This window comes from Oreochromis aureus, linkage group 20 (assembly GCF_013358895.1).
Source record: "Oreochromis aureus strain Israel breed Guangdong linkage group 20, ZZ_aureus, whole genome shotgun sequence".
NCBI lineage: Eukaryota > Metazoa > Chordata > Actinopteri > Cichliformes > Cichlidae > Oreochromis > Oreochromis aureus.
This window is the reverse complement of record NC_052961.1, coordinates 37,365,628-37,385,410: the sequence shown is the minus strand read 5'-3', so window position 1 is coordinate 37,385,410 and position 19,783 is coordinate 37,365,628. Positions and strand designations below refer to the sequence as shown.

The 19,783-nt window shown below is 41.9% G+C and overlaps 1 protein-coding gene across 2 annotated transcripts in view; it reads left to right on the top strand.

The window, feature by feature from the left end:
• Positions 1-10,932, top strand: part of LOC116320559 (paired box protein Pax-7-like) — an 84,630-nt gene extending 73,698 nt beyond the window's left edge. For both annotated transcript variants that reach the window (XM_031740186.2, XM_031740184.2), the window contains exon 9: positions 7,892-10,932. In XM_031740186.2, coding sequence (XP_031596046.1) covers positions 7,892-8,007 — 116 coding nt within the window. In that variant the 3' untranslated portion in view covers positions 8,008-10,932. The remainder of the gene's footprint in view (positions 1-7,891) is intronic.
• The last annotated feature ends 8,851 nt before the right edge of the window (positions 10,933-19,783 follow it).

Genomic DNA, 19,783 nt, shown 5'->3' with positions numbered 1-19,783 from the left:
CTTCTCCACCGATGCCATCTTGTTCCAGTAGCCCACTTTTCATCAGGGGGTCCTGGTTCCTCAACACCTGACCCGGACCTTGTTAATCCCAAAAAACTCTACTAACTTTAATGTAACCCTTGAATTTGTAGGTAGATAGTTGTACAAAGTATTTTCAGACAGAATGTAGGGATCAGTGGGTTAGCCTGTTCTCATTTCTGAGGTTAACATGTAATATGTTCCGAAATGTTTCAATACTGTAATTAAATTACATTTTTCAATAATGTGGTAATGTAGCACATTCCTTTCCTAAATTCAGGTATTACATTATAGTTAAAATGATGTCATTCTTTGCATTACAAAGGTTCTTCAGTAATTTGCAATCTGGATAAAAAGAGAAAAAAATATAAAAACACTTTTTTCCTCTTGCACTTGTGCTACAATCAGCTGATTTAGATTGCATCTGTGTCATGGCTATTAAAATCATCTTATATCGAGGGCCACATCTTATGTGGACTGGAATGGTGAAATTCCAGTTTCTGTCAGTTTAAAAAGTATAACTATGCATTCAATCTATTAGATATCTTAATATAAGATTAAAAAAGAGCAATTTCAACATTATGTCTCAGTTTTTCTACATGGTGAAGAAATGCTGCCATAATCAATGAAAGGAATCTGTCAGCATGACTCTTTGAGCTCAGATTGTAAGACGTAATGTGTAAAATCACAGAATTTTGTTATATTTTGTTACTTTGGTGTATTGTGAATGGCCATGAGCAAGGGCCTTATTGGTAAAAAAAAAAAAAAAGTTTTAAAAGTTATAAAAATACAGTTAAAAGTCCAACATTTATGCCGCCATTCCAAATTTCCAAAGCCATTCAGTGGGCCGAATTGGAGTCATTGCAGGGTGGATTCTGGACTCGGACATTCTGTTTCACACCCCTGATCTACACCATTTGAGGAATAGAGTTACAGATATTATATTTGTTTCTAATGCACAAATAGACAAGAAGGGCAAAGGAAAACTTCAAAGTGCCTACAGTAGAAAAGTTCTACTGCTAAAAGAATTTCAGCTGTTTGCAAGCATCTGCACAAACAGCATGCTAAAACAAAGGTAGCTAGAACCAGTGTTGGGGAGTAACGGAATATATGTACCGGCGGTACGTATTTAAAATACAAAATATGAATAACTGTCTTCCATTACAGTTACTGTTTAAATAGGTGGTAATCAGAATACACTTACTTCGTTGAAATAAATGGAATACAAGGTGGTTGTTTCCTGACTCATGTTAGGCTATCACAGCTCTATCCCTTCTCCAATTTTGGTGATTAAATGCAGTTGGGAGCAGGTTTAGCTCAGTTGGATGAGCATGCAATCCTATGGTGCATGGCTGAGTGTGGCCAGCCTGGGCTCGAGTCCGGCCTTTTTTTTTCCCATCTGGAATTAATACAGTTTCTCTGATTCTGATTGCCGGAAACTCAAACAAAACACACAATAGGAGGCTCTAATGTAAGTGTCCTGTTAATGTTGGTGGCATCAGTTACACAATGGACCCAGAGCCAGCACAACAGAGCCAGCAGTGCATGGGCAGGAATGCATTTCTTACTTGGAAATTCCGGAGATGAATGGGATGGGCGAAACTTCAGTATCTACGATGTACTATTGCTGTGTGAATTTTATTACTATTAATGAAGGCTACTCGCCACCAAGCTAACATTCTTAGCTGAAGTTAGCTGAGGTTAATTCACAGTTTACAGACTGTTAGGCTGTTTCTCAATACTCAAGTACGCCAGTCGGTACTTGCATTCTCGCTTGTCCAGACTTCGTAAGTTCACACGGGAGTCCAGACTTCCAGAGAACGCAGCGCGATCATTCTTTAGTTGGGATGGCATGACATCAGAGTTTTTATTGCCATCCTCTCTTAATTTAATTGTTTTAACTAAAAAATTACACATGATGTAGTAGATTTCTTTAAGAAAAAAAAAATAATTCAAAATTGTATCTTAAGCACTTTGGCAAAATTCGCTTTTACACGTCTAATAAGCTTCGTACAGTTAAGCACAATCACTACATGACAGAAACACTTAAGTTTAAATCTTAAAAGCTTAAAGCTTAATCTCTCTAAATAAAAATATTATACATTTATGCCTGAATAAAAACAGACAAGTGAGAAGTTAGAACGCTTTTATTTTCATTTTAGTAAACACTCAAAACTTACAATAGACAGCTGGGGTATGGAACAGAATTTAACAAATATTTAAAATATAATCTGATCATTTTTGGAGCAGCCTTCAGGATCTCCATGTATAAACATGGTGTTTTTAGACTTGATGGATAGCATTAACAACCTGCTAGCTCCAAATAATCATGTGCAGTTTCACATGATTGTTAACAGACAAAAAGAAAACATATTACTGATACAGAAATAGTTTTCTATACGAGCACTGCAAAAAGTGCAGCCTTGCCTAATGTCAGCACCACTGTTACTCATTTTATATTAAGATTTAAAAATTGGTATTGCTATGGCTAGTAGCCTTCAGTAATAGTAATAAATCGCACAGCAATAGTACATTCATGTAGTTGTAAAAAGCAAGACAATATATTAAGCAATCGAAAGTATTCACAATACGTTACTCTCAAGGATTCAAGGATTCTTTATTGTCATACGCATCACGTTTACATGAGGTGGAACGAAATTACGTGCACACGGTCCCGGAGCAAAAGAAACAGAATAACGAAGAAACAGAATAAAACAGAATAAGTAGTACAAATAAATAGAGTGCAACAACCTGCGTATTATAAATGCAAGTATTAAAGTAATACAAATAAAATAAATAGAGTGCAGCAACTTGAGTACCAGTATGGAGTATAGACATAGCACCAAATGGGCATGATGTCCAGCATTGATAAAGTGACGGTGTCGGTGTGTGTCAGTAGTGATTAGGTGCTACAATAACAGTTCTTGTCCATTATGCACTGAGAAATCTCACAGCTTCTGGAATGAAGCTGTTTCTCAGTCTGGTGGTTTTGCATTTAATGCTCCTCAGCCTCCTGCCTGAGGGGAGTGGAATAAAGAATGTGTGTGCTGGGTGAGTGGGGTCCTTCATGATACAGGTGGCCCTCTTCCTGCATCTGGAGGTGTATATGTCTGCGATGGTTGGGAGGCTACCTCCGACCACTCTCTGTGCGGCCTTCGCAGTAGAGCTTTCCTCTCTGCCACAGTGCAGTTTCCATGCCACACGTTGATGCCAGAGCACAGAACAGTCTCGACCGCACATCTATAAAAGGAGATGAGGACTGAGCTCTCAAGTCCCATATGCCTCAACCTTCTCAAGAAGTAGAGCCTCTGGTGAGCCTTCCTGATCAGACTGGAAGTATTGTTTTTCCAGGTGAGGTTGCTATCTATGTACATACCCAGGTACTTGTAGCTGGGTACTACTTCGACTGCAGATCCTCCGATATGCAGGGGTGTGTGTGTGTGTCTTCACGTCCACAAGTCCACAATCATCTCCTTCGTCTTCTTCTCATTTAAACAGAGATTGTTTTTTTCTGCACCAGTCCTATAAGTGTTCCACCTCCTTCCTGTAGCCGGTCTCATCCTTGTTTGTGATGCATCGAACCACAGCTGTGTCGTCCGCAAACTTCACAATATGACAGCCTAGATGGTTAGGTGAGCAGTCATATGTAAGCAGCGTGAACAGGAGGGGACTTAGCACACAGCTCTGAGGGGAGCCAGTGCTGAGGACTATGGAAGACGAGGAGACATTGTGAATGCTCACAGACTGCAGTCTGTTGGTCAGGAAGTCCAGAACCCAGGTACAAAGAGAAGAGCTCAGTCCAAGAGTCAGCAGTTTGTCAACTAGTGTCTGCAGGATCATAGTGTTGAAAGCAGATGAGAAGTCCATGAAGAGCATATGGAAGTAAGAATTCTTCTGCTCCAGGTGGGTGAGGGTGGTGTGAACCACAGAAGAGATGCCATCTTCTGTGGATCGATTCTTCTGGTAGGCGTACTGATGTGGGTCTGAAGTGACATTGATGGTGGCTTTGATGTGGGCCATAGTCAGCCTCTCAAAGCATTTCGTGACAATTGACGTGAGGGCTACTGGCCGATAGTCATTTAGACCTGTCACAGGCGAGCTCTTGGGAACTGGGATGATGGTGGCGGTCTTCATGCAGGTGGGGACAGCTGCCTGGATGAGGGAGGAGTAAAAGATGTCTGTCAGAACTCCAGAGAGCTGATCAGTGCAGCTCCTCAACACCCGCACAGGGATGTTGTCTGGGCCGGGAGCTTTGCAGGGGTTAATCCTCTTGAGGGTCCTCTTCACTTCAGCTGTGGTCACACTTCTGGTGGTGGGGAGAGTCTGATGCCAGGTGGGGGTGTGTTAGGGTCCTCAAAGCGGGTATACAACTGATTGAGAGCCTCAGGCAGAGAAGGGTCCTTGGGGCATTGTGTATCCCTGGTTTTGTAGTCAGTGATGCACTTAATACCTCTCCACATACTGCGTGGATCCTGGGGAGAAAAATGACCCTGAATCTTCTGTGCGTATGTGGCTTTGGCTCTCTTGACGCCTACAGTCAGTTCTCTCCTAGCCCTCATGAGTTTGTGTGCATCACCAGACCTAAAGGCGGCATCCCTGGCTTTCAGCAGGCAACGGACTTCTGCATTCCAAGGTTTCTGGTTTGGATAGCACATTACAGACTTGGTGGTGGTAACATCCTCTGCACACTTACTGATGTAGTCAAGGACAGCAGCTCCTCCAACTCCAGCTTTCCCTTATACACAGCAGCATCCCTGAAGACCTGGCAGTCTGTGCATTCAAAACAGTCCTGCAGTACTGAGTCACAGTCATTGGCCACACAGTGATGTGGGTTTGTATGGGTTTGGAGCGTCGTAGTGGGGGATGGTAGGCAGGGACCAGCATAATGCAGATGTGGTCAGAGAGGCCGTGGTGGGGCGCGGGGTACTGCTCTTTATGCGTCTCGCATGTTGGTGTAAACACGGTCCAGCATGTTATATCCCTGTGTCGGTATGGTGACATGCTGATAGAACATTGGCAAGATGTCTGTCAGGTTTACATGGTTAAAATCCCTAGCCACTACATAAAATGCTTCCAGGTGCTTGTTCTGAAGTAAGCTGATGTTGTTGTGTTGCTCCTTCAGTGGGCGCCTTCCCCAATAGCATGTTGCAGTCAGCCCGGAAGAGCTGCCAGCCATGGATCTGGAAGGCTGAGTCTGGCATGTTGTCTTTTAGCCATGTTTCCGTGAGACAGAATTGAGTAATTTAACTCATTGAGAAACTTAATGGAATACGTTACAAAATATATGTTGGGCCATGTATTCTGTAATCTGTAGTGGAATACATTTTAAAAGTAACCTTCCCAACACTGGCTAGAGCCTGGTGAGGGGTGAAAAATGATCAATATGTTTTTTGTGACATTTTTGTTTGGGGGTGTGCCGTGTGATTTTTCTAATGTGAAATATGTGCCATGGCTCCAAAAGGTTGGGAAACACTGATTTATGGAGTCACATGAAAGTAATGTACCGAGTAGTATAACAAATTACTTGTGAGTAATTAAGTAATAAATTTTTATACATGCCAAATCAAAACAGTTACCTCATACACCTAGTGTGTTTATACACTAGGTGTCCTTTGGCTAGTGACTAGTGCCCATGTCTTTTGTTCTCCCCTCACTCCCAACCGGTCCTTGAGCCTGGTTTGCCCGGAGGTTTCTTCCTCTTAAAGGGAGTTTTTCCTTTCCACTGTCATCAAGTGCTTGCTCATAGGGGGTCATCTGATTGTTTTTCTCTGTATTATTGTGGGGTCTTTACCTTACAATATAAAGTCCCTTGAGGTAACTGTTTTGATTTGGCACATATAAAAAAAGTTTTATTTAACTGAAATTGCTGGTTTATGTGGTGACATGCCACATTATGGTAATGAAGGCATGATCTTTAACTCACAACCAATTAAGTGTAACTTTTTAACCTGTAGGTTTGCTGTTGTTCACTGTTTATCCTAAAATCACAAAGCACTATTTTTAGTAGTACATCACAAGACCAAATTTCCTCTGCTGATCAAAAACTCTCATCATCATGGTGATTTAAAAAAATGAAGAAATGATAGGGGACAATATTGCCACCTAATTTGTGTTCAAGAGTTTAACCAGGCAGTTTTGTTATCTAAATATAACCAAACAGCAAAGTGGAAAAACAAAAGCTAAAATCAAAAATTATATTTGTCCTACACTCCAGTTCTCTTTATACTGAAAGATAAATACTCTACAACGTTAGAGAGACATGTGATCAGATAATCCTAAGATAGACAAGAAAGAACACCCTTTTAACAGATTTAATAGTTTTTTAGGCTTTCTCATCAAACGAGACACTCACTTGAAGTTCGGCCCTGGACAAAGAAAAATGACAATAAAGCAGCAACCAGTGCAGTGAAATGCCACTGTTGTTCTTGGTCATAACACCTTGTCAGGAGATGGTATCAAGAATGAGTAGAAGGGGAAATGAACTGATCATTTAAGTTTGCAGGATAAATAGTAAACCATGAAATAATATGATTTACTCATAATGTAAAAGTAGTGCCATGGTTCTGGGTCATGTTAATATCAACATTTTCCCAGGCAAGCGTGAGCGAGAGTCTACAGCTTTCTACTCCCCAAGGACACATGGTCTAATGCCTTTTGATTTTTCAGGGCTGTGTCCACTTAATACTATACTATATAACTTTATAACACTAATTAATAAAAAAGAATAGCATTATTGAGGCACTGCAAATTATTTAATCTCAAAAGTCATCCGACCCAGCATTTTGAGTTTCTTGGATTCTGGTGATTGTTATGCATTATGATTTAGTGATGTGTCAGTCGTGAACGAAACGGCTCTTAGAGCCGGCTCTTTGAAGTGAATGACGCTGGCTCCTTATTGGGAGCTGTGGGGGTTTTTTTTCCCCCTTTCTCTCACCCTCTCTCTCGCACTTTTTTTCCGCTTCACTCCGCACGCGAGCCTTGTGCGTAAATTAATTTTTTTTTTTAATTATTTGAATATATATGAGTGCTTGTGTATAAATACACAAACAATACACATATGCTTTCAATTGTGTAATTTAAGTGATCTAGGCAGCTCTGTTTTGGAAGTTCAGTTAACACTAGAAATGTGTTTTGGAGTTTGTATGTGCTTTGGAGTTTGTATGTGCTTTGGAATTTGTACGTGCTTTTTAGAGTTTGTACGTGCTTTGTCTCTAGGGGCCACTGCATATATTTATATATAAACATATATAAATAAAACCACTTTTTTTTTTACATTAGTAATTTCTTTTGTGCATAATTTTATATTATTGTTAATAATAAATTAATTAAAGCAACAAAACAACCTGAAGAGCCGAAAGAGCTGGCTCTTTTTAGTGAGCCGAGCCGAAAGAGCCGGTTCTCTAAAAAGAGCCGGAAATCCCATCACTATTTTGATTATGGTTTAAGGTTCATTAGTTAGTCTTCAGTTTATTCTGTGTTCCTGAATTCCCTGTATTCCATGTTTAGTTTCTCGTCTGTTAGGTTCCCCTTGTGTTTTGGTTTTGACAGTCCTTCGTCTCGTGTTCAGCATGTTCAGTTTTGCTTCCCCTGTGTCATCATATCTATTTGTTCTAGATGTGTTCCCCATGTGTTTCCACACGTTATCCCTCTGTGTATATAGTGTGTCAGTTTCCTTCTGTTCATTGTCAGGTTGTCTGCTTAGATTGTCTCACATTGTAATCCTTTTCTAACCTCACAGTTTTATGTTCTTAGTCCTTCGTATTTGTATTAACTTTAGTTAATTAGTTTTTGCCTTAGTGACTTTGAGTCCATTTACCATTTTATCAATTGCAAATCTTTATTAACTCTGCACCCTGTCTTCCATTCTCCACAGCTGCTGTGGATTACCTAGCTAAGAACGTCAATCTCTCCAATCAGCGCAGAATGAAGCTGGCCGACCACTCAGCCGTACTGGGACTGCTGCAAGTTGAGACAGGCCAAGCATACTAGTACTTTCCCAACATATTTAAACAGCAGTACACTGGGTCACCAGCACAACCCACACCACCTGCTACAACACGCATACTCCAGAGAGCATTTGTGAGTGTGTGCCACAAACTGAGTACAAATGTGACTGCTATTTAGTTTTTTTACACATTATTTTATATTGGTGGGTAAAAGATTGAATGATGCAGTTTGGCAAGCTTTAAGTATTCTTTATGGAAACAACCAAAAGAACAACGAGGAAGTGTTAGGAACATACTTTGTGCACCAAATTTCAGGTGTGTCAAACTTTTTAGATAACTAGCAATGTGTTATAAGGAATTAAATGTGAATTAAAATCCAGATAATCGGAGTGTAATCTTTGGACTAAAATAACTTTCGTATAACCATAATCACAGTGAGGAAATAATACCATGTTATTCTAATGTTACTTCAGGTTCTTTGCAAAAATGTTCCAAATGAAACAACTAACAAAAACAGAATCACTCTCCTCCTACTGCAGTAGTTCAACAAATAAAAAAGGATGAATTACAGTAAAAATGTGAATGCAGAGCACATTTTTAGGATGAATTTTTGAAAATGAAATGAATTTATAGCAATGTTTCAATGAATTGATAAAACATACTGATCTCTTGTCTGTTCAGCTTTAGGAAACAACTCTTTGAGTTACACACAACAGCTGAGTACCCTGCAAGTCCCTTAAATCTTTGATTAATATGATTCTGGTTGTGTTGTCAGAAAACTTATAGACCATGAAAGCTACCTCGAGACTATGCATGCTGTATATCTGACCTCAAACAGAATTTAAGCCACTGGATTCAGCAAATATGTTGATTTTCTCCTGTCTTAAAGAAAACACTCATCAAGAGAGATTGATCTTTGTTGACCCTTTTTATTTATTTTTAATTTCTTCCATGTGAAGCCTGGACAACTTCACCAATATGGAATATCAGCATAAAATACTGGGTGCTGAACAATAGAACAAGATGTCATAATTTGTGCATGTGTTAAGTTTGTGAGGGAGAATAAGATTTCTATAGCAGATTTATATCAGATAATAATTCCTCATGGGATGACTTATTCTGAGCTCTGTTCGGATTCCAAGGACACCAAGGTCAAAACTGAGAGTCTAACATGTATTCTGATTAAATGCCATCATTCACATCTGCACCAATCACTACAGTTTCTATATTTATTTATTTCTCTTCATTATGGTTCCTTTAGTATCTACTCTCTGTCCATATTTACCCTATAAACAAAAAATGATATTTGTAGAACCATATCTGCAACTATATTTCTACTAATTAACATCTTTTAACAAATGCTTGTCTTCAATACATTTTTTGTAAAGTAGAACAGTGGACTGTAGATGATATCAAACAGACTGCTGATTTTAAATACTACAAAATGTTGCTCTAAGCAATGTTGCTCTAAGCAATTTAGCACTCAGAATTTAAAAATTTGTATTCGAACACTAAGGATTTTGTCAATAAAAATATATTTCTGTAATGTCACCTTCCCATTCCCATCCCTAAAAAAGAAAAAAAAAATGCTACATAACCCCAAGTAAGTTAGATCTGATAAACTCAAAGATCTAAGTAGTTTAAATATTTTGATTAAGATGATGCATACTTTATTTATCAAGAGTTAGGAAATTCCTAACTTCATATACATTTTAAAAATAGTTTTTAACTCACAACTTATTTTTAATTCAGTTCCAAAACGGGATTATATTAATTTAACTTAAAAATAATAGCTTTTTTGGTTACCTGAACTCAACATTAAACAGACACAGTTTAAAGTTTGCTTTCAAGGACAAAATTTTCCAGGGAGAGATCCATGAAAATGAAAAACATCATCAAATTTAAATGGGACTGCACTGATCTTTAAGGTTATCTATTCTATCATGTCATGACAGCTTCCAGTATGGCTGCAATATGTAGATCTCTAATTCGGTTCCATGACCACATGAAAATTTGCTCTCAACAGTTTCAGTACTGGTCTGAATCTTCTGTGTACAAGTGACCCAAATTTTATGTGGAGGATTGTCACTGGTAATAGGAGGCAGGTCACCAGCCATGACAGAGCAGGCCAAAGTTTCTAGCCAGAAGGCAGTGCATCATATCAAGATTCGACCTACATTGTCATATACTTGTCAGAAACAAAAATCAATTTGGAGCATTTCCTGTGGAGTACAGTGGAGGACATCAAGTGCAGGAAAGACACCAGTTTATTAAGCTGTGTGTTAGCTTTTCACTGGATGTAATTCTTTCATGAAAGAATCATACTATTTATGCATGAAATAATTCATGATTCTTTCATGCACAAATTGTATGCCAACATTTAAAAATCTTTCTGAATTAGTATCTAAATCTTTTCTGTTTTTTGTTTTTTGTTTTTTGTTTTTTTGCTTTTTGTTTTTGTTTTGTTTTGGGTTTTTTTTTTGTGGTGCTTTTGATGCCATTCCAGAGAGGTTTGGTCTTTCTGAAAAGGAACTGGGAAGTTTGATGATTTCATTTACATTCCAAATGATTTGTTATGACTCAGACAGACTTTTATAATGTTATTAAGCTCCATTGCCACAACAACCATGAAAACTCCTTTGGATGATAACCTTCTCACTTGTGTCTATATAATATTTTTTTTATTTCATTTTGTTTTTTCCACTAAAAGGAAACCAAGGACAACATTAAGGATCAATTGTAAAGATTATGTTCAGCCTCACCATCGCCAACACCTTTTGGCCACTCTTCTACTTGTTTTATTTAGATCACAGTTTGGCATGTATGTCATCATGATATTATTTATTCTACATGTATGAAGTATTAGACTAGTGAAAAATTTGGCATTCACTGTCATTTACTCCTTTCAACCTCTTCGTGTATGTAACAATGACGTAATTGTATGTTCATTAAAACAACTCGACCAAGACCACAGGGGCTGTGCTGACTGAAGTTGTTATTTGATGACAGTACAATTAAACAGATTTGAAAATCTGAACAGCATTTATTAATTTTTCTTGAATTTGTACCTTATTCAGAGTAAGCGCATACATTATAATCAATATACACTAACACTAATAAGAAAACAAACCAGGCAAAACTGGCCAGTAACTGAAACTCAAAGACACTCTTTTGCAATGACTATTCAAAAGAATGGTAATGTAAATCGCTTTTCACAAAAGTAAGAAGAGACCTTATTCAGTAACTTCAGTAATTCAAAAAAACAAAACAAAACAAAAAACGACTTCATGACTCAATAATTTAACCTGCCATTATGACTGAACATGCTGCGGGTTCTAATCATATCTTCACCTCTCTATGCCAAATCACTGAGCCAAAGTTCTAGGGTCATTTCTTTGGTTTTGTGGGGTTTTTTGTAGTTTATTTAACTTTTTAGAACATTTTATACAAAAGGATGAATGGACAATAAGAAAACACAATGAAACAAAAACAATAGTTGGAGAGATGTTAGAGTATACTATGCCTTTATTGTCATTGTACATGTCCAATGAAATTGTGGGTGTGCCACACGACCTATGCTGGAATCAAATATAAAGAGTAAATATTAGACCACAGGAAAAACAGGAGAAATGTATACAGACAAGAGAAAGGCACACAGAGAACAAGTTGCTTGGAGCAAAGAAAACACATAAAAAAACGTTGGTTATGGAGCAGCCCCAACTTGTCAACAGGAATGTTTTATAAGTTTTATATTATTATTTTAAATTAGAGGGTTACCTGTTCATTTGTTTTTCTTAATAATCATGGCTCGGTTTTGCTGTTGCACATATAGCCTTTAGAATAAACTTTATTATTGAATTGAATGTCATTAAGTTTATGTAGTAGATGGAAGTTTTGTGGCATATAAGGTGCAGTTTTAATGCTTGGATTTGTAACGTATTTAAAGAAAAATGAAGGCAAGTCAATTAATGGAATGTGTTGATGTTAATCAAAAGAAAAGACAACTGAAACCTACTGCTAAGGCATTGGAAAATAAATTTGAAAGGCTTCAAAACAGAACACTATGCAAAGATTACCACATTTTTTCAAACATAGCGACGACGCACGGGGTTGAACATTATATCACCATGTTCGGTACCCCGGTGTTTGCGCAGGCGTGCTGCCTCGACCCTGCGAAACTTCCCATCTCTTGGGAAGAGTCTGCGACCATGGAGTGCCTCGGCATCGTACATTGCTTGAATAGTGCCTGGGCCTCTCCGCTACACATAGTGTCCAAATCAGACGGTCAGTGGTTGCCGTGCAGAGATTTTCGCCGTTTGAATAATCACGGAGAACAACCATTACCCCATTCCCCACATCCAGGGTTTTTCCGCCCACCTCGCCAGGACCTCGTTTTTTTCTAAAATTGACTTGGTGTGGGGGTATCACCAGGTTCCCGTGCGTGCCAAAGATGTTCCTAAAACAGCCGTAATTACCCCTTTCTGCCTGTTTGAGTTTTTGCGCATGCCGTTCAGCCTGAAAGGCACTGCCCAGACTTTTCAGCGATTAATAGACTCAAGATGTATCTGGACGATATATTGGTGGTCTGTTCTGAGAGTCCCATCTGTGTCAGGTTTTTCAGCATTTGGCGGCACACGGCCTGATCATGAACCTTTCCAAGTGCCAGTTCAAGTTCTTGGTTCTGGATTTCCTGGGGCACCACATTTCCGCTGATGGTGAGTTTTCCGTTGCCAGACAAGGCCCGGGCAGTTTCGGCTTTTCTGCATCCCACGTCAGCACTGCAGGAGTTCTTGGGGATAATCAATTTCTACAACCGCTTTCTCCCCAGAGGTGCTCACCTGCTGCTGCTGCTCTACACTGCGTTGAAGGGTAAGACCGCTAAGGACCCTGTTGACTGGCACCCTGAACGCATCCAGGCATTTTTGGAGGCCAAGTCCGCGCTGGCTAACGCCGCCCTGCTGGCCCACCCGTTTCTGTCGGCGGAGATTGCATTGACTACCAATGCGTCAGACACGTGGGTTGGCTCCGTGTTAGAACAGCGGGTCTCAGAATGCTTTTTAAAACAGATGAAGCAATATCACTTCCTATTGCAAAACGGGAAGCGGATTTATCCGTTAACTTAGACCAAAACTTCTGGTCTCAGATATGCATAAAAACCTTTCATTTAATTAGAAATCCCAGTCTTCAATTAATTCAATACAAAATACTACATAGAGTACACTCTCTATCGGATGTTCAAGATGGGCTTTACGTCTTCCAACTGCTCACACTGTCAAGCCAATACACTGGACAATTACATCCACGCTCCTTGGTTCTGTCCACCAGTTCAGAAGTTTGGCGCAAGATATGTGAAGACTTGTCAAAGTGTCTGAAATGTCACATTCCAACTTCCCCTTTAGTGTGCTTGTTGGGAAGCTTAGATTATGTCACTACAGAAAAGAATATAGCTCATATGGTTTTCACTGCCCTATGCATTGCCAAGAAAACAGTCCTCATGAACTGGAAAAAGAAAAATATCTTAATTCTAATCAACATAGAAATTATCTAATAGATTACATTAGTCTTGATATAGCCTCTGCCACCACATCAGATGAATTGCTCTGGGCTCCTTTGATCAGCTCCATCACCTAGTGGGGGTGGGGGGTCATAGTTTGGTCCCACCTTCGCTGTTGTGATTGGTGTGGAGGTAGGGACAGGCTTGGGGCGTAGGGGGAGTCCCCAGGAGCGTCTTCTTTGGAGGGTTCAACCCGAGGTTGCGGTCATGGCCTGTTAAGGGCTCTGTTGGCTCTTAGGTGATGGTTTCCTCGTGGCTGCGTGCAGCAGGGCTAGGCGAGGGTCTGTGCTGATGGACGTGGGTTACTGACCTGATAGCCTGGCTGCCCCTGGGTGGGTCTGGGGCAGGCGTGGGGTTCTGGGGGTGCTCTGTCTCCGGGCTGGGGCCCTGGCTGGGCCTTGGGGGCTTGGGTCCTGGTTGGTGTGTCGCCGGGGTTGTGGGCGGGTGGATATATGGGGGCTCAGCCCTGGCATGGGGTGCCGCCGGTGCATTGAGCCACCTGAGGGGCTTTTCAACTGGTGGGGAGGCTGTTACATCTTTGCAGGAGGTGTCCTCTCTCCAGGAACTCACTCTGCAGGTGGGGGAGAGATATAGGAGAGGTGGAGGAAGAACTCAACCTGGGTGTCTATTGTCTTGTGTAGTCTGGGAGATGAGTGGATGATGGGGTGGGTGCAGTTTTCTCTGTGGTGGGGTTGGGTGGGCTGCCCCGGGCTCTGTGGGGCTGGGTGGCACTGCTGAACTGGGCCCCGGTCCGGATGGGCCTGGACCCCCTTGCCCTGGTGGGTTCCAGAGTATGGGGGTGCCTACTGGGGTCAGCGGGGGAGCTGGCCCCAGGAAGGGGCCACTTGCCCCTCCCCCTTCCTTCCCTCCGCATCTCCAGCTGCCTCCCTCTTCCTGCTCCACCACAATCACCCACACATGCAGGGCCTTGGGGTGAAGGTGTGTCACCAGGGTACAGGGGAGGCATCCCCCCCCCCGTCCCCTTCTGAATGCCTGTGCCTCAATTTTATCCCACAACTTAGACATTCACATTACTCACACTCTCATAACACATAGATATAGGACCTTGGGGGTGGGCACGCTACACGGTATCCAGAAGACCGTCAGGGTGTACAACCTCACCTCTGCTGCCGTTGCCCACCTCTCAATTTTAAATACACGTATACATTGAGAGCTCTCGGGAGAAGCTATGCGCTTACCTCCTGCTCTCTGGCAGGTAGCTCCATGCCCTCCTGGGTTTTAAATGCACCTTAGTACACACATGCATCAACACTACATATGAGCGGGCGGAGGGAGGTTTGGAGTCTTCACACCCCCCCATTCTCTGTTGCCTGTTGGGGCGGGGGGGCTGGGAGGAGGAGTTGGCCATCCGATTGGGGTCTGGAATGTGGGGCTTCCCTGCTGCTGCGGAGTCACGGTGGTCTGCTTCTCTCCACCCCAGGGAAAAGGGTATGACTACCTGGGTCTGGGTGCAGTTTCCCCCTCTAGGGGCAAGGGTACCTACACTTGGGGTATAGAGTACGTTTGGGGAGTGTGATTGTGTGTACAGTGTCTATTTATGTCTGTCTCCACGTTGGGTGAGTGCTGAGTATTTGCATATGAGAGCATGAGAGTGGGATTGGATGTTCGTATTTGTGTGTGCCTGTTTGTCTGTGTCTTTATGTCAGGTCGGGTATCAGACGCCACCTCTCTAGGGACATCTCAGGCGCTCCAAGGTATGGAGGCCTATCTCCCCCCACCACTCCCCCTGCCGGTGGCAGACGCCCTCAGACATCGGTGCATTGGTGGTTCTTGGTGTCCGGGGATGGGCTTTTAGGTACACACCGGCTCACTCCTGGCGGCTGTTTGTCCAGGCCTGGAGCCTGGGGCTTGCTATGGCCCCTTCGTGGGGTGGGGTGCCCTCGGCCTCTGGGCCTGGGGGTCAGTCCACTCTGGTACAGCTGGCTGCCGGCGGAGCTCACGGGCACGTCACTGCAACCCCCTCTGGCTTCTACTCTGTGGCTGCTGAGTGACACCTCATCTGGGGCTCTCATCAGCTCTTTCCGGGAGAGTGGCACGGTTGCCCCTCCGTTGGTCTTCCTTGGTCTCTTGTGCTCTGAGGGTCTCTGGATGTCTGGAGCCTGGATCTCCTGCATACCTGCTTCATGCCCTGGAGGACGGGGCTACGGCTCCCCACACCCTCTAGCAGATCGTTACATGAAGGAACCTTTTGAATACAAGCGCGCTCATGCTCACCGTTGTACACAGGGGTGCTCACAGACACAAACTACACCTTTTTTGGCTGCTACCTCAAAGCACACTGTGCGCTGTCGATCTTACGTGCTGCACAATAATATTCAATGTCATGATTTGCCGTGTGGCTGGCAGGCAGGCAGGCAGGAAAAAGGACCCAAAATGCAGGTCTCTCAAAACGGGACTGGAACTCAAAACGCAGCTTTATTGCTGGCAAAACTTTCTCATAAAATAAAACTCACAAAAGCAAAGCAAAAACAAAACAAGACTTAGAACCGAGGTGTAGGAAAACTGGACATAACAAACACACAACATGTTGAGGGTACGACGCAACAGAGAGCACAGGAAAACAGAGGGCTTATATACACAGAGGAAACCTACCCTGGATCGAGACTAAACTATGGTGTCCTTTGATATAGTCTCTCTCTTCACTTGCATACCTACCACAGAGGCAGTGGAGACTGTCAGAAAACGACTACAAGAAGACAGCTCCTTGGAAGACAGAACCAACTTCACTCCCGATCCGATTTGCACACTGTTAGATCTCTGCCTTACCATCACATATTTCAAATACAACGAGGGTTTCTACAGACAAAAACATGGAAGTGCCATGGACTCCCAGGTGTCACCTATTGTAGCCAACCTTTAAATGGAGGAAGTAAATGGTAAATGGACTGGTTCTTATATAGCGCTTTTCTACTCTGTCCGAGCACTCAAAGCGCTTTACACAACTAATTCATTCACCCAATCACACCCATTCACACAAGCACTTCTAAGGTTAAGTAACTATCTAACATTCATACACATTCACACTCCGATGGACGCATCGGAGAGCAATGTGGGGTTAGTATCTTGCCCAAGGATATTTGGCATGCAGACTGGAGCAGCCTGGGATCGAACCACCGACCTTCTGGTTAGTGGCTGACCTGCTCTGCCACCTGAGCTACAGCCACCCCACAAAGTGGAAGTGGAAAGAAAGGCCCTTGGCTCTTTTAAAGGGAGAGTACCCAGCCACTGGTACAAATATTCAATAAAATTGAATTGAATTGAATTGAATAGATGACACCTGGGTCAAAATCAAAACACAAGAATTGGAATCCTTCACTGCTCACATTAACGCTGTGGATAAAAACATCAAGTTCACCAGGGAAGACACAAAGGATAACTGTTTGCCATTCCTGGACTGTGCCGTGCGCATTGAAGACAATGGAAACCTCAACATTGAAGTTTACCGGGTCACGTGATGGCAGCAGGGTGAACGCACTGTTTCTTCAGAGTTTCTGTTCTGGTATGTACATTGCGGGATATGTCCCTGAAAGACTTTTGGCCACAGTCTTTTGACAACACGGGTAAGCAGCGACCGAACAGAGAAAGAAAAGACACTCCGTCTGAACCGGGCGAAGCCCCTCAAGATGGCGCCCGCTCCGACTCTAACACTACTGCCGAATTGGACCCAGCCCTTGTCAATGCCTTTAACTTGATGACGGCTAATGGTGTTAAAGTAATTGACGAGAAACTTTTCTAAGCTTGTGGTGGAACTCCAGTCAGCACACAAAAGGTTGGACAAAGCGGAAGCTGGGGTGCTAGCTGTGGAGAGCGCTGCTACTGTTCAGGAACCCCGGATCACAATTACAACGACAGGAAGATCTCGACAGATGACCACACTTACGACATATTAATGTCTTGGAGATAAATTTCAGGGTTGACCTACTGATTATGACCAGTGTTGTTAGAAGTCAGGATGCTGATGTTAGTGTCAATAGGATTTCTGTGGCAAGACTATATGAGCTGTGGGAACGTCAGATGAAGGCTGTTTTCCAGATTGTATTCATGATGGGCAGTTTACTTTGTCTAGGGAAGATCAGCAGTTCATGAAGTCAGCAATGGAATCTGCTAGGCTGGTTGGTGGTCATTATAAAATTGGTTTACCTTTCAGGTGCAGTCAGGTGAAAATGTCGAATAATAAAAAGGCTGTAGAACAGCAGGCCATGAGCCTCAAACAGAAGTTTATCAGGTATGGTTTGTTTCATTCTTATTAAACCACTTTGAGGGTGCAGAGAGAGTGCCAGCTGGCGAGTTGGATCGCTGTGATAGAAGGTTATGGTACATTCCACACCATGGGGTGAATCAACCACAGAAGAATAGATTACAAATTGATTTTGATTGTGGGATTTCATTTCAGGGAATGTCTCTGAATGGACAGCTCCTGCAAGGGCAGGTTCTTACTAGCTTGCTGGCTCGGGTCATAACTAGGTTCTGTAAAGAGCGTGTTGTACTCATAACAGACACTGAATCCATGTTCCATCAGGTCAGAGTACCTAGAGAAGACTCAGACCTGTTAAGGTTTCTGCGGTGGCCAGACGGAGAGAACATGGTCAAGATCTGATAGAATACAGAATGACCGTACATTTGTCGGTACACTCAATTTCGCCTTGAGGAAATGTGCAGAGGATAACAGGGGTCAGTTCAGACTGAAGGTTGTCAGCAGTGTTCTACATAATTTTTATGTGGATGATTGCCTTACTTCTGTTGGTTCAGTAGAGGAGGCAGTGTTACTCTATGAAGAATTCATTGCTCTTTGTGCTAAAGGAGGCTTTAAGATCATAAAATTGATTAGCAACAGAAAAGCAGAAATGCCATACCTCAGCAGGAGAGATGCAAGAAGGTTAAGGATTTGGATTTGGACAGAGAGACTGGTAAGGTGTCAGGGTTAGATACATTCAAGTTTAAGATTACACTTATACTAAAAAAAGATTACACTAAAAACAAACCTCATACAAGGAGAGGGATATTATCCATTGTAAGGTCGATCGATGACCCTTTTGGGTTTTTGACACCTGCTGTGTTACATGCTAAATTAATCCTTCAAAAACTGTGCAGAAATCATTGGGGTTGGGATGATTTGTTGCCAGTCACTGCTGGACAAGAATGTAACTGCCTCATCATCCAAAAACGGGTCCATTGTTTCAGTGGAGCCACACATGCTTTTACCCATTATAAAGGCAAAAGCTACCATTCCTCCCTTTGAAAGTAGAATGGACAAGATGTGGAGAAAGGAGCTGCAAACGCAGTTACAGGAGTCAGTTTTTTGAATTGATAGTACCTTTGTATTAAAGTATATCAGAAATGAAACCTTAAGATTTAAAATATTCGTAGCAAACTGGGTGACAGAGATACTTAAAACATCCAAACATTCTTAGTGGAGATATGTTAAATCATCATGTAATCCTACTGATCTGACTTCTAGGGGAGCGAAAGTGGTTGACAGGACCGAAGTTTCTTGTTAAACCAGAAATTAATTGGGCAGTAAACCTTAATTTTGGAAAGGTCTCTTCAAATTATCCAGAGATTAAGATGGGAATTTTAGTTAATGCTGCTGAGGGATAGTGTAATGAGTTATATCAGTTACTTTTCCTTCTAGAACCATCTGATGGTTGCATGGTTTCTTAGGTTCAAGAGTTTGCTATTGGCAAGAAGAGGAAACAGCTGAAGGAGTGTTGGAGATTTGATTCTGTGACTGAAGAAATGCTTGAGGAAGAGCTTAAGAGTTGCAGGCCATCAAAGACCATGACACCAAAGGATTTCTCTCAGTAGAACATTTTGACAAGGCAGAGAATGTGGTTCTTGGCTATTGTCAGAAAAGAAGATATTCAAATGAGATGAGCAGTTTGCAGAAGGGTGAGAAAGAGAAGAAGAGTAGCGATCTCTATAAGCTTAATCCTAAGATTGAGGATGGTGTATTGAGAGTTGGAGGCAGGCTTAGTAGAGCAGCTATGCCAGAGGAGGTAAGGATATATATAATATAATAGCTGTAATAGCTATATCCCTAGCTATAAAAGCTAAGGATCTTCACATTTCTCATTCAAAGTCAATGACAGCTTTATTGTCAAAAACCATATGTACAGATCATACACAGGAATTTGAAATTGCAGTGCTTCCTCAGCCCTCAGTGTTACACCAAAACAACATAAAAGATAAAAATCTTATATACAATACAACACAATCATATATATACAACAGTGTCCAACACAAT